Source organism: Sardina pilchardus, chromosome 10, assembly GCF_963854185.1.
Source record: "Sardina pilchardus chromosome 10, fSarPil1.1, whole genome shotgun sequence".
Lineage (NCBI taxonomy): Eukaryota > Metazoa > Chordata > Actinopteri > Clupeiformes > Clupeidae > Sardina > Sardina pilchardus.
In genome coordinates this window covers 21,596,354-21,611,353 of record NC_085003.1, presented here as the reverse complement: position 1 = coordinate 21,611,353, position 15,000 = coordinate 21,596,354, and the positions used below count along the sequence as shown (strand labels likewise).

Below are 15,000 nucleotides of genomic sequence, written 5' to 3'. Positions count from 1 at the left end.
CATTCAGCATCGTTTACTCTCTTCTCTCTCTCCATCTGTCTTTCTCTCGTCTCTCTCTATCTTTAGTCTCTCTTTAGTCTTCATCTGTCTTTCTCTACGTCTCTCTATCAGTCTTTCACTCTTACTGTTCCACTCACTCACTCACTCACTCGTTCACTCACTCACTCACTCACTCACTCGTTCACTCACTCACTCACCCACTTATTCACTCACCCATACCATCACTCACTCACTTATTCACTCACTTAATCACTCACTTATTCACTCACTCACACACACCATCACTCAATCACTCACTCACTCACTCACTCACTCACTCACTCACTCACACAGCACTCACTCACTCACACCCTCACTCACTCACTCACTCACTCACACCCTCACTCACTCACTCACTCACACCCTCACTCACTCACTCACTCACTCACTCACTCACACCCTCACTCACATACTCATTTACTCATACAATCACTCACACTCACTCACACTCACAATTTGTTATCTGACTGATGTTGATTGAGAGCATATTCCAATGCAAAGAAACCTTTTAAAGACCAGTTCTCATCAGACCATTTGTTAGTGAACTTGTTAGCGGAGTCGTTATGCATCACACCCATGACACAAGTCTGAATATGGTCATTTTTCACAAAGGAAGTGTGACGTTACGTATTACTCCAAGTGTCGTTATTCGTTTCCTCTCCACCGTCGGCCGTGATAATCGCATTGTACACTCACTGCCACGGGAGAACGATCAAGCGCTAATCTGGCTTCTCTGTCCGGAACAATTCCAAGTGTTTTTAGACGTTCTCACAGCAGCTCTTGACCAAACAGCTGGGCAGCCGTCCAAGTGTGACAGAACAAGTGACCAAAGTACATTAATCATAGCCAAACATTTCCCTGACATTGCCGTGCCTTTTCGCATTATTCAAGACAATTTGATCAAACCAAGACAATAAATGGTCTAATTTTAATGACCAGTAATTTGGTTTTAGTGACCCACTGGATTGATGTCCACTGTCTCCATACTCCACACCCATTATCACTCCCTCACAGAATATCTGTCTCTTTTGCCCCCCCCCCCCCCCCCCCCCCCCTCTACAGTTCAGCAGCATATGAGGGAGTCTTCCTGGTCTTTGTCCCTGCATGGGTGTCACTGCTCCTAATTAAAGTGAGGAGAATCCAGGCGAGGCGCAGATATGGCGTTCTCTCCGTTCCCGCCGCACCTTTTGTTGCTTTCAATGAATCACTTCACTCACTCACTCACTCACTCATAGAGGAAGGAACCAACTCAGAAGGGGGAGAGAGAGAGAAAATGATTTATTGATGGACAGGAAAAAAGGAAATCAATTTTTGTTTTTGCAGAGCAAGTAAATGACATGTTAGGCCTGGAGCGGAGTTCTCTTGCTCGGTCTAGAAGCTTCCGCGCAGCGCTTGACCCCACCCTGCCTCAGAGTCCCTCAGAGACGAGGCCCCACAGCATGCCGGTGTGTTCGGGACACTCAGGGGAGCTCAGGGTTGGAGGCCGAGTTTGCAGATAAGCGTTTTCATGTCCTCTCTTCATAAGCTTCAAATGTAAAACAGGAAGGGTGTCACGCCAGTAAGTCCAGTCCTGATGGGTGCGTCAGTTCCAAAAGTAGTACATTCACCAGTCAAAAGGAACGGAACTCGCACACCACTATAGCCGATGCACAAAGTCGGTTTTTATTGTATGAAAAAAGTGCTACCCAAAAAAAAGTGTGTGCAAAACATTTTCGGTCCTATTCAGACCATCCTCTCTTCATAAGCGCAATTCACACCAAAGATTCCCGACGGGTCCCGAGTTGCACTGTGAATTAGAGGTTGCACGTAGTTGCAAGCCATCGCAAGTGCATTCAACATGTTTAGTCGCAGTTGCAAGGTTTTAGAACGTCGCAACTCGTCTCATCTCGTCGGGATTCTTTGATCTGAACCTTACTTTAGAGACATGTACACTTCATGCAGAAGATATTTCTTCTTCAGCTGTGTACAATTCCTTACAAGTGCAGCTAATCCCAACCTTACAACTCCAACCCAACCCAACCCAAACACACACCTCGCTCTGACATGAAGTTTGAGGCAAAGAGGGACTGAGAGGGATTGAGAGGGATGTGTGTGGAGGTGTGTGTGTGTATGTGTGTGTGTGTGTGTGTGTGTGAAGGGGTGAGGTTTGAGGCAGAGAAGGAACAAGAGCGTCAGCTCTGGTAACGTCTGTTCAAAGCTTGACGGCGGGAGAATGTCACTCGTTAGATGATGCAAAGCATTGCAAGATCAAAACCACATCAAAATAGCACAACATACAAGAGGCCCAAGAGCACCACAGCTGTGTGTGTTTGTTCTCCTCTTCAGACTGTCCCTGATCAGACTCTGTGTGTGTGTGCGTGTGTGTGTGACTTGAGCAGCGGAACAGCTGATGGTGCTGAGTTGAGGTGTGAGATGTGTCAGACAGAGAGCTATGTGCAGACCAACCCTGTCTGTCTGAGTGGAGGAATTAAGCCACCTAAGTGAAGACAGACGGGGGGGTGTCTTACCTGAGTAGAGCTACGTGTCACCAGCTATCACAGTTGTCATATTCATAGGCCGTACTGTACCCCAATCCTTGTGTTTCTCTCTCTCTCTCTGTGTGTGTGTGTGTGTGTGTGTGTGTGTCAGTCAGTCTGTCTGTGTTTATAGGCTATGTGGGAATGTACAGTATGTGCATGTCTCTGGATATGTGTGTGTGTGTGTGTGTGTGTGTGTGTGTGTGTGTGTGTGTGTGTGTGTTGTTTGGATGTGTATTTTTGAGTGTGTGTTTGCCTGTCAGGTTTGTATCTAACCTGTAGTAACCTGAAGTTAGTTAACATTCAAATTTAAGTCAATTAACATTCACAGCTAAGTTAGATAACATTCACAGCTAAATTAGTTAACATTCACAGCTGAGTTAGTTAACATTCACAGCTAAGTTTGTTAACATTCACAGCTAAATTAGTTAACATACACAGCTTAGTTAGTTAACATTTACAGCTAAATGAGTTAACATTCACAGCTACAGTAAGTTAGTTAACATTTACAGCTACTGTAAGTTAGTCGGCATTCACAGCTAAGTTAGTTAACATTCACAGCTAAGTTAGTTAACATGTACAGTTTAACCAGAAGTGCAAAAAGAAGCTGAAATGCGCCTATTCTGTGTATATCACAATGCACCTTTTGGCTTTTTTGCACTTCTGGTTAGATGCAAACTACATTTTCTTTGTCATTTTGTCTTTGATCTTGTACTCTGCACCATGACGATGAAGTTGAATGTAATGTAATGTAATGTAATCTAACATTTACAGTTGTCTGATTGTGATTAGTCTGTTATTATTCCCATCCAATGCAGTGACAGCACAGTGATATCTGTGGATAATCAAAGCTAGTGTAGGCCATCTTTGCTTTGCCTGCTTCAACATGTGTGCATCCGTCCAGGCAACGGTACCTGCTTGTCAACATGCCCAGGCAGTGGTGTCTGCTAGAGGCTGTTCATCCGTAGAGGAAATTATGTTCCCTTGAGAGTGCGTGTCAGTCGAGAAGGTGATGTTCGCCTGAGTGTATGTGCAACAGCAGAAACGGTGAAGCTTGCAAGAGTGTGTGTTTGTGTGTGTGTGTGTGTGTGTGTGTGTGCGTGTGTTGGTGTGTTGGTGTGTGTGTGTGTGTGTGTGTGTGTGTGTGTGTGTGTGTGTGTGTGTGTGTGTGTGTGTGTCTGTGTGTTTCGATAGTGGCAGTGAAGCCTGCTTGTGTACATGTCTGTTGCTGTGGAAACAGCTGTTGGGTGCTGAGAACTTGGTCATCACACCTATCTGTACCTGTGTTCCGTGTGCCTCATGTGGTTCCGATGGGTGCCGTGTTAGTTCCGTGTGCCTCACGTGGTTCCAATGGGTTCCGTGTGCCTCTTGTGGTTCTAATGGGTTCTGTGTGCCTCATGTGGTTCCAATGGGATCTGATGGGTTCTGTGTGCCTCATGTGGTTCCCATGCAGCCGTGTGTTCCGTGTGCCTCATATGGTGCTGATGGGTTCTGTGTGCCTTATGTGGTTCCCATGGGTGCCGTGTGTTCCGTGTGCCTCATGTGGTTCCAATGGGCGCCAGGGGAAGATTGTGTTCCTGCGCCACAGAATGATGCTCAGACTTGCCAATGGGTCAGAGTGGTGCTAAGTGTGTGGATGGTTGAGGTAGGATCATTACTGACTAGAATAAACTGTGTGTGAGAGTGAGAGACGCAGTGTGTGTGTTTGTGTTTAAGGGAGTGTGAAGAATGTGTTAAGTTGCGGGAGTGAGGGAGGCGATTATTTTCTCTGCTGATTATTATGGGATAGGTTGTGAGGTAGCTGATCAATACAAGGATGGGGATCCACCTCCATCTCCATGCCAACTCCAGCATTTGCCTGCTCCCTCCACCACCACCTCTCTCCTCCATCTCTCCCCTCTCTCATTCCTCATCTCTCCACCCTCTCTCTCTCTAGCTTTCCCCCTTTCTCTCCTCTCTTCCCTCTCTCTCTCTCTCTCTCTCTCTCTCTCTCTCTCTCTCTCTCTCTCTCTCTCTCTCTCTCTCTGCCTCTTTCTCCTCCATCTGTCTCTCCACTCAGTCTCTTTATATTTCTCCTCTATGTCCACTGTAATCATCTGTCCATTCTCCTCACATCAGACACATCTCTCTTTGTTTTCACTTCTTTCCATTTCTTCCTCTCCTTTTTCTATTCTACCTTTCTTTCTCCTTTCACTCATTTCCTCTATGCTCTCTCTCTCTCTCTCCCTCCCTCCCTCCCTCCCTCCTCTTCAGTTCAAAGTGGTTTATTGGTAAGAACATCTATAACTAGAAAAGCACTCAGAGAGCGCAGCTACCTCCGCCTGCCTTCTTCTTCCTAGGTTGTCATACATTTGAACCTAAACTATTCAGATTGCCACCATGTGGCCATACCATGCCATTACACCACTAAGCTAAATACATAAACGGCTCCGGAATCCCGACGGAATTACGGATCACTCCCAAAATGTAATCGTTTCTTCCTTGGGTCATGCCTGACATTGCCTGAAAATTTCAGCGAAATCCATCCATTACTTTTTGAGTTATCTTGCTAACAAACAGACAGACAGACAGACAAACAAACAAACAGACAGACAGACAGACAGACAGACAAACTCTGGTCCCCGATAAAAACATATAACTCCTTGGCGGAGGTAAATGAAAGGTTGATATACAGTCAAGGTGGTAGGTGTAGTTGGTTGCTTAGTCTGTACCAAATAGCATTGACGTTTATTTTGTCTGTTTGCTGTTTCAGTCCAATATGATCAGTAATTTTGTTTTTTGGCATTTATAATTAGGTTGGGCTGAATTGTTTGAGAAAGGGTGAGAAAGGTCCTGAGTTGTTCTATTAGTGTGTGAGTATTTACTAGAGCATCTGGACTAGCTGAATGAGGGGCACTTGTTTTAACACTCGTCTCTTGCCTTTTTAGGACTTGGGAACAATAACAGCTGGGCTCACTTGTTTCGAGATGTTGAAAGAATTTGATGGGTCTTTTTCTATTTTAAAAGAACACCACCGTTTTAGAATATGCATGTGTGTGTGTGTGTGTGTGTGTGTGTGTGTGTGTGTGTGTGTGTGTGTGTGTGTGTGTGTTTTCTCATTTACACTTTGGTCTTGACTGTCACTGAACAAATGGTAATGTTTGTGAGTAGGTTTTCCCTGGAAATGTACTAGTTGACAGTAACTGAGATAAAGATATGCGTCTGGCGCCTGTAGAATGTATTTTTGCAGTGTTTTGAGATTCATGCTGTTTAGTGCGGGCTGTCATTCTCTTAGGAGAGGGCTGGCGTCTCCTCGTAGATTTAGTGGGATCGGATCAGACCAGACAGGCTATGCCACAGATGTCGGCCGGTGAGGCATACATCCTTGTGTGGTAAAATGTTGATGTGTTTGTCGACTGAGTGGCATGCCACAGATGTCATCTGTCAAGACTGTATAAGAAGTGAAACTTTGTGTTGTATTGCTAGTCTGCGTCTGTTAGCCACACAACGTAGGTCTCCGGTACTGAGAATAAACGTTTTTTAGAATTCTGACTGACTGCTGACTCTGCCTGAGACTCTTTAATGTATCCTGAAGTTTTGTACCACACACAATCTCCCCTAAACGCAGATATATAAGTGAGCAAGCGCATTTTTGTCTCCGTGCATGCACTGTTATAGTCTGGCAGCGCCCCCACTAGGTTAGTTTAGCATAGTGAATGGAATCCTTTGTTGCCGGATAGCATGTTGTGAGTAAATGTGACAAAAAATGTAAAAAAAACCGAATTACTTCGTATGGACTCCGTCTTCAAATCGAGTGAATTCTATCAAGTAGCAGTGCTTCGCCTGTACTTCGCCCCAATATAGTCCCAAGTTAATACCTGCCTAGGAAATCGCCTAGTCTTAATCTGAAATTGCCATTTGTACTCGTTGTCAAGATGGAGGCTCACTTTTTTTACTCACAACAAACACACAAAGGATTCCATTCACTATGCTAAGCTAACCTAGTGGGGGCACTGCCAGAGAATGACAGGGCATGCACGGACACAAAACATTTTTTGCTCACTTCTGTAACTCTAGGGGAGATAGTATAACCCAATTTTATAAAACGGTGGTGTGTTCCTTTAATTAGTAAAGGGTATTGGTCTAGGGTCAGCCCTGCATGCATGAAGAGTGTGTTCCTCTGTACTTTGAGGATACTTTTACAGAACTCTGCATGCTGGATTTTGATTGGGTGGGACCCCACACTTCACTGCTGTATAATGCGGTTGGTTCAATAACTGTTTGGAATATTTTGAGCCAGATCCGAACAGGCATGTCAAATTGAATAGATTTTTTGATTGCATAGAAAGGCCTTCTTGCTTTCCCTTTTGCTTTCTCTCCCTCTCTGTCTCTCCCTCTCTCTCCTTCCCCAATCCTCTGTATCTCTTCTTCACCTCTACCCTTTCTCTTCTGCCTTCATCTCCTCACTGTCCGTCACAACACACATCCACTATCCTATTCTTCTCCTTCCTCCTCCTCCCCCTGTTCTCTTTCTCTTCCCCGCCTCTATTCTCCTCTCCTCTTTCCCTCTCTCCTCTCCTCTTCCTCTCTCTTCTCCTCTCCTCTTTCCCTCTCTCCTCTCCTCTTCCTCTCTCTTCTCCTCTCCTCTTTCCCTCTCTCCTTTCCTCTCCTCTCTTTTCCTCTCTCCTCTCCTCTTTTCTCTCCCTCTCCCCACTCCTCTCTCGCTCTCTCCTCTCCTCTTTTCTCTCCCTCTCTCCTCTCCTCTCTTTTCCTCTCTCACTCGCTCCTCTCCTCTCCCTCTTTCCTGTCCTGTCATCTGCTCTCCTCTTTTCCTCTCTCCACTCCTCTCTCCCTCTTTTCTCCTCTCCTCTCCTCTTTCTCTCTCACCTCTCCTCTCCTCTCCCCTCCCTGTCTCCTCTCCTGTCTCGCTTGCTCCTCTCCTCTCCTCTCCTCTCCTCTCCTCTCCTCTCCTCTCCTCTCCTCTTCCCTCTCTCCTCTCCTCTCCCCCTCTCTCCTCTCCTCTCCTCTCCCCCTCTCTCCTCTCCTCTCCTCTCTCCTCTCTTCTCTCTCTCTCTCTCTCCTCTCCTCTCCCCCTCTCTATCTTCTCCTCTCTCTCTCTCTCCTCTCCTTTCCTCCCCCTCTCTCCTCTCTTCTCCTCTCTAACTCTCTCCTCTCCTCTCCCCCCTCTCCTCTCCTCTCCCCCTCTCTCCTCTCTTCTCCTCTTCCCTCTCTCCTCTCCTCTCCCCCTCCCTCCTCTCTTCTCCTCTCTAACTCTCTCCTCTCCCCCTCTCTCCTCTCCTCTCCTCTTCCCTCTCTCCTCTCCTCTCCCCCTCTCTCCTCTCTTCTCCTCTCTAACTCTCTCCTGCATTAGCATGCAGTAGCCATGCCGGCTCTAGTATCCCTGCAGTAATTGGAAAGCCGTCACCGAGCCCAATGTTTGGAGAGAGGGAGTGAGTGTGTGTGTGTGTGTGTGTGTGTGTGTGTGTGAGAGAGAGAGAGAGACAGAGAAAGAGCGAGGGAGGAAGAGAGAGAGAGAGAGAATGGACTGACTGAGAAAGCTGAGCAAAGGGAGAATAGCTACGGGAGAAAAAGAGAGAGAGAGAGAGAGAGACAGAGGAGGGGGTGGCTGGGGGTGTTTTCTGATTGATCTACCAGTGAAGGAGGAACTCACCCTCTGAATCACCACAGGGAAAAAAAAACATGAACTGAGCTTTTAAACTACAATGCTGCAACACAATCACATTCTCCCCTTCCCTCCCGGTCCCCTCCCTACTCTCCCTGGTTCTCTCCCTCTATCCTCATCTCTCCCTCTCTCTCTCTCTCTCCTCTCTCTCCCCTCCCTACTCCCTTTTTCTCTCCTCCTATCTTCCTTTCTCTCCCTTTCTCCCTCTCTCTCCCTCTCTCTTGCATCCAAGTACAGACACATGTATACATGCACATACTGTAGATAGGAGGTATGTTTACCATCCAGCGTCATTTCCATCCAGCTTCTGTGATCTGTGTGTGTGTGTGTGTGTGTGTTCTGTGGTGTCTGTATGCATGTGTGTGTCTGTGCATGTCTGTGTGTGTGTGTGTGTGTGCAGACGCAGGCACACACACTGATCGAGGGGACAGGGAGAAGGAGCATCCGATGGCTGAATGGTGTGCAGCTGTGTGTGTGTGTGTGTGTGTGTGTGTGTGCGTGTGTGTGTGTATGTGTGTGTGTGTGTGTGTGTGTGATGAATGGGAGAGTGGCGAAGCTGCAGCCTCTGAGATGAATGAGACAGACGTGAAGCAGCAGCTAGTCAGCCTGCAGCAGCATTAACATTCAACACACTGGAAGAGAAACAGAGAGAGAGACAGAGAGAGAGAGAGGGAGAGAGAGAGAGAGAGATTGGGGAGAGAGGGAAGGATGGAGAGTAGGAGACCAGAGAAGATAGAGGGGGAAAAGGAAGACAGGATCGAGAGAGGAGGGAGGGAGAGAGAGAGAGAGGAGGGAGGGAGAAGGAGAGAGGAGGGAGAGAGGGAGAGAGGATGGAGAGAGAGAGAAGGAGGGAGGGAGAAGGAGAGAGGAGGGATAGAGAGAGAGAAGGAGGGAGGGAGGGGGAGCGGAGTTGAGGAGCTAGTGGGAGGAGTCGAACCGGTGTGTGTGTGTCCCTGTGTGTGTGCGTGTGTGTGTTGTTGCGTTCGGTATGAAGAGGTGTGTCCGGGAGGCGACGCGCTCCTCCTGCCAGCACATACATTCTGCACGCTGCACACACACACACACACACGCGCAGGCACACACACTCACACACCAGCCCCTGCCAGCTGCAGGGTTGTCGTCGGCAACGCTCGGCGCGATTGATAGAATGTGCAGCTCTGGGCTGGAGAGGGCGAGACGAGAGAGCAGAGAGGGAGAACCGCGCCACAGTCGGAGTCGTGCGAGTGTGTGTGTGTGTGTGTGCGTGTGTGTGTGCGTGCGGGTGGGTGCGCACGTGTGTGTGTTTGTGACGGAGGGGGGGAGAGCCAGGCAGCGAGTCGCGGGCGGATGAGAGGACGGGACGCCGGCCGCCAACAGAGCTCCAGCCGCCAACGCCGCCGCTAAGCGGCACACACACGGCTGTGGGCCGAGGGGGGAGGGAGGGGGGTGTGAGGGAGCGTGTGTGTGTGTGTGTGTGTGTGTGTGTGTGTGTGTGCGTGTGTGTGTGCGTGTGTCACAGAAAGAGTGTGAGAGTGTGTGTGAATGTGAGTGTAAGAGTGTGCGCCGAAAGCAAAGAGGGAGGGAGGACAAGGCAAAGGAGGAGGGAGAGAAGGAGGGAGAGAAAGCGAGGGAGAGAGAGAGAGAGAGAGAGGTAAAGAAGAAGTGACCTAACAGTGCACGAGGGTCCTGCCAGGTCGTCACCACCAAAGAAGAGTCTCTCGCGTGCAGGCGGGCTTGCACATGTGTGTGTGTGACGAGCCGGCGCGTGTGTGAGAGCGTGCTCACACACACACGCTCACTGGCCGGCTGGCTGGCCGGCCGGCTGCACGGTGAGACGGCCGCCTCTCGGACGCGGAACAACCCCGGCCGGCGGCGGAGAGAGAGAGAGAGACCATGTCGGTGACCACCGGCTTCAGCTGCCAGCTGCCCGGGATCACCACGGTAACCTATGTTTTTGTTTACAGCCCCGGGTCGGTCCAGAGAGAGCCCAGCCCGCCCCCCCCGACCCCCGCCGCCCCCTCGGGCGCCCGCGGACCCAAACGGAAACTTTACAGCGCCGTCCCGGGCCGCACCTTCATCGTGGTCAAGCCCTACGCTCCGCAGGGGGAGGGCGAGATACAGCTGAACCGCGGCGAGAGAGTCAAAGGTAAGACCGACCCCGTGCCCGCCTCTCTCTCACACACACACACACACACGCACACACACCACCCAGACAGCTGTCCGTCACGCCCCAGCAGCCGTGTGATTGGACGGTCTGCTGGGACAGGGGGCTGCCAGTCCCGCACCAAAGAGGATGTGTGTGTGTGTGTGTGTGTGTGTGTGTGTGTGTGTGTGTGTGCATGTGGGATGCTCTGTATGATGTGAGTCCAAGGCTTTAATATAGCCATGCCATCGGGACAAGAGCAGGTTCTTTCATACCCCCTCTCTATCCCCTCTATCACTGCGCTGAGGCTGACTGCAGGTGGATTTAAATGTCTGTGTGTGTGTGTGTGTGTGTGTGTGTGTGTGTGTGTGTGTGTGTGTGTGTGTGTGTGTGTGTGTGTGTGTGTGTGTGTACTGTATGTTTGTGTGTGTGTGTGTGTGTGTGTGTGTGTGTGTGTGTGTGTGTGTGTGTTATGATTAGCTTGTTGTGCACACAACACTCTGTGTGAGAGGTTCATGTCAGGAATGGTGCTTATCCTGAGTGTGTCCCAGGGTTGTAGAATGTAAGATTGTGTTGTTATGTTACATGCTTGGACAGCTTTTGATTGTTGGTCTGGGTTGTTCATTTGAACAGCATGTCAAGGGTGTTTTGAAGTGTGTGGAATGAAGTATGTATTCTGTTGTGCTTGTTGTGTAGTGTGAAGAATTATTAAGCGTTCGTTCTGTAGTGTTGTTGAAGTACTGACGTGTCAGGTCTTCATATCCGGGACCGTGTAGATCCAGAGAGAGATTGGCCACTATGAATTATTATTAATATCCCAGCACTCACTCTACTGTATGTAAACACAGCATTATTACTTGGCTTTGTGTGTTAGTTCATTATTACTACCCAGCTTTCTGCTTCATCTCTATTTGCTGTCGTTTTATTATTCTACGTTTAACAGTGTCCCGGTGTGACTGCACGAGCGCAGTCTTGTCATTGTTCTATTATTACTGAGCTCGGTGACGTAGGGCGGTGTTGTGACGCTGAGCTATGTCTAATGTATTATAACTGAGCTGCTGGGCGGCTTGGTTTAATATGTGAGCTCTGCTACGCTAGGCTAGTGCAAATGAATTAGCGGCTGAACAATGTTGGCTAATTTGTCATGTGGAGTGAGGACTGGACTGCATGCTAATGGAGTCTCTTGGATCTCTGTGTGCTTACAGTTAGATAGGAGACTGTTGAGAGGAGCGTGTGAACCCTAGAAGGACTCATTATCTCCACAGATGACTGGGCCTCAGAGCTAGTATCTCGTACGCCGATACTCTGGCGTTAACCTATGTGTAAACCGATACTCTCTGATGTAGCGGTGTGTTTAAGTCCACAGTCGTTTGGGATTATTCAGGGTAATTTATGTGGGTTCCTTTGGTGGGAATGATTCAGTTGCATATTCATGCATTTAATGGACGCGTCAGCAAGTGCGAGCTGCCTAGGAATCAATCCTATGACCCTGGCAGCCTGCTCTACGACTACGAGAGTAGCCCATAGCAATGCATTGAGAAGAGGAGAGCTGCAGTCAGCATCAGAGAGGTGCCTTTAGCATCAGAGAGAGGCTTTTTGACCCTGGCAGCCTGTTCTACGAGAGCAGCCCACAGCAGTGCATCCAGAGCTGGAGGAAGAGCGGTGTGTCAGCATCAAAAAGGTGCCTTTAGCATCAGTGCAGTTTGTTAGCATCATATAAAGTGCCTCCAACATCAGCGCAGTTTGTTAGCATAAAAAAATGCCTTTAGCATCTTAGCAGTTTGTTAGCATCAAAAAGATGTCTTTAGCAGCAGAGCAGATTGTTAGCATCAGAGCGGTGCCGTAAGCATCAGAGCAGTTTGTTAGCATCAGGGAGCCGCTTGTAGAATCAGAGCATCAGATTAGCACCAGATAAATGCATTAGCATCAAAACAGCATGTTAGTGCCAGAGTAGTGTGTCTGTGGTTCACAGTGTCTTTGCATCAGGATTGCGCCCTTAGAATCAGAGCAGCTTTTTAGCATCAGAACTGCGTGTTAGCATCAGAGCACTGCATTAGAATCAGGTGTTGTGGCATCAGACGGGGCAGCATGTTGACGTCAGGGTATCCTTTTCAGTCATCCCTGAGCTGAAACGCACGCTTCGGCTGCCCCCCCCCCCCAGACCCCCCCGAGCGTCAGGCCCCCACGCTTCAGCTGTCTCCCTCAGTCCCCCCATGAGGAGTTAGTGCTCTTGGCAGCACTCGGGCCAGACACGCCGGCTCAGTCACTGCCCCACAACGCCTGATATACAGCAGAGAGGCTCTCATCAGGACCGGCCGACCAGGCGCAGTATATCAAACATCCCGGTCACACCGCGCTTGACCATGTGGAGAGATCGGGAAGTCGCAGCTTGTTTTGGGACGTGCCAGAGAGTGCCCTTGAGCAAGGCTCTTTGTCAGGGTTAGATGCTCCAGGAGTTGCTTGAGAATGAGCGCACGTCTCCACTTTAATTCTGACCCGACAATGTCACGGCTGTTTCCCCCTCCCGTAAAATGACAATATTTTTTGATAGATTGCATCCGGGAGGGAAGAAATGGCGCAAAAATTTCAATCTGATTTATATGCAACCTTTAGGACATACATCCCCAACGCCACATTGGGAGGAATATCAATTAACTCCCCATGGTTATTCATAGAGGCTGATGCATAGTCATGGCCTTACATAACGGAGAACAGAGCCCGTCTGGTGACGTGATCACCACCCCCACCCCTCCACACCCCTCAACTTCCACCTGTGTTTCTGCCCCCCTCCCCGCTTCCCAGGTGCCCCCCCCCCCCCCCCCCCACACCCCCTCGAGCCCCTTCTGGTGGGACGCAGGGCCGACCTCCACACCCCCCCCAGCCAAGGGCACGGGACGGGTTTATTTTCAGGCTGAGAAAGACAAAGAGATGAGAAACTCTCTTAAAAAGATGCAGGGGAAACAGTGATGCCTTTGACGGCTAATTTGAGAAGGAACAGTTCACCTCCAAACCACCCCCTAAGTCCTGACACTCAAACTGGGGAAGAGTACAGTAAGGACACGCTATATGACATCTATTACTGTAAACTTTTTTTGGACTGTCCATACTACATTACTTAATAGAGGACCTTCTCAAACTTTTAACATGTTATAAAATAGATATTAGTCATTTATAACAGCATAGAATAATGTATAGCATTCTAAAGCCTATGATGTGATCTGATGTGAAGTTATGGGCATGACATGCATGGAGTTCACATGTGCAGAATGTAATGTGCGTTGGGCTGGAGTCCTGCACAGCAGGTCATGTGGACTTGGATCTGGCTGACAGCTGGCTGAGATCCGTTCCTGCCTCAACAACAGTCTAGGTGTCTGGTGATGGCCCTGACATGAATACCACTGAAACCCTGTTCATCACTTTGACAACCTCCAGATCCAGTGAATGGGCGTCTGCTGCTAGGGTGTGTGTGTGTGTGTGTGTGTGTGTGTGTGTGTGTGTGTGTGTGTGTGTGTGTGTGTGTGTGTGTGTGTGTGTGTGTGTGTGTGTGTGTGTGTGTGTGTGTGTGTGTGTGTGTGTGTGTGTGTGTGTGTGTGTGTGTGTGTGCATCTAGACATTGACTGGACCCATTGGTGAATGTGTCTCTGATGTGTGTTGCCCGTGTAGGAGGGACCCTTCAGAGGGAGGCTCAGGGCTGCATCAGCGGGACTTGAGGGTGATGGTGTGTGTGTGTGTGTGCGTGCGTGCATGCGTGTGTATATGCGTACAGTATGTGTATGTGTATGCACGCGCGCGCGTGTGTGTGTGTGTGTGTGTGTGTGTGTGTGTGTAGGAGGGACCCATCAGACGGAGGCTAAGGGCTCCATCAGTGGGGCGTGAGGGAGGCTAAATGAAGTGGCATTTACAGACAGCAGCTCCGAGCGGCAGCACAATCAGATTTGGGAGGCGGCAGAAAGAGAGGGATGGAGAGAGGAAGGAAAGAGAGGGAGAGAGAGGCAGGGAGAAGAGCAGAGAGAGAGGGAGGGAGAGAGAGAGGGAGGGAGAGGAACAGAGAAATAGATGGAGGGATGTAGGGCCAATAAGAGGGGTGGAGAGAAGAGAGAGAGTGAGTGACAGAAAGAAAGAAAGAGAGGGATAGCGAGAGGAAGAAGAGATGGATGTAGGGATAAGAGGAGAGGTGCTGAGAGAGGAAGATATAGAGATATAGAGAGGAAGAGAGAAAGAGATGGATGTAGGTGAAAGAAGAGGGGTGCTAAGAGGCAGAGAGAGAGAGAGAGGCGAACTGAGAAAGAGAGAGAGAGAGGGATGTGGGGGGAGTAGAGGGGCACAGAGAGAGAGAGAGACAGAGAGAGAGGCGAACTGAGAAAGAAAGAGAGAGAGAGAAGGATGGGGGGAGTAGAGGGGCACAGGGAGAGAGGGATGGAGAAGAGCAGAGGAACAGAGAGAGAGTGATAGTGAAGAGGAGAGGAATGGAGAGAGAGAAGGTTGTAGAAGAGAGGAGCCGTGACATGCGGAGAGAGTTGAGGGGATGTCCTCGCCCATCATAGTTTAAGTCCCACTGACACACAACACCCATCTGTCTGTTCACCTGGACAATGCCGTCCTGGTGTACATGCTCTTGTGATGTCCTCAGATGACACACACATACGTGGGCGCAATTAAAC

General features: G+C 49.2%; 1 protein-coding gene across 1 annotated transcript in view; it reads left to right on the top strand.

Moving 5' to 3' along the window:
• The window catches only part of shank3a (SH3 and multiple ankyrin repeat domains 3a), a gene marked incomplete in the record, with an annotated part of 273,016 nt that overhangs the window by 206,260 nt on the left and 51,756 nt on the right, over positions 1 to 15,000 (top strand). Inside the window, 1 exon segment of the mRNA XM_062546483.1 lies at positions 10,161 to 10,342. Within this exon segment, the coding sequence (XP_062402467.1) occupies positions 10,161 to 10,342 (182 nt within the window).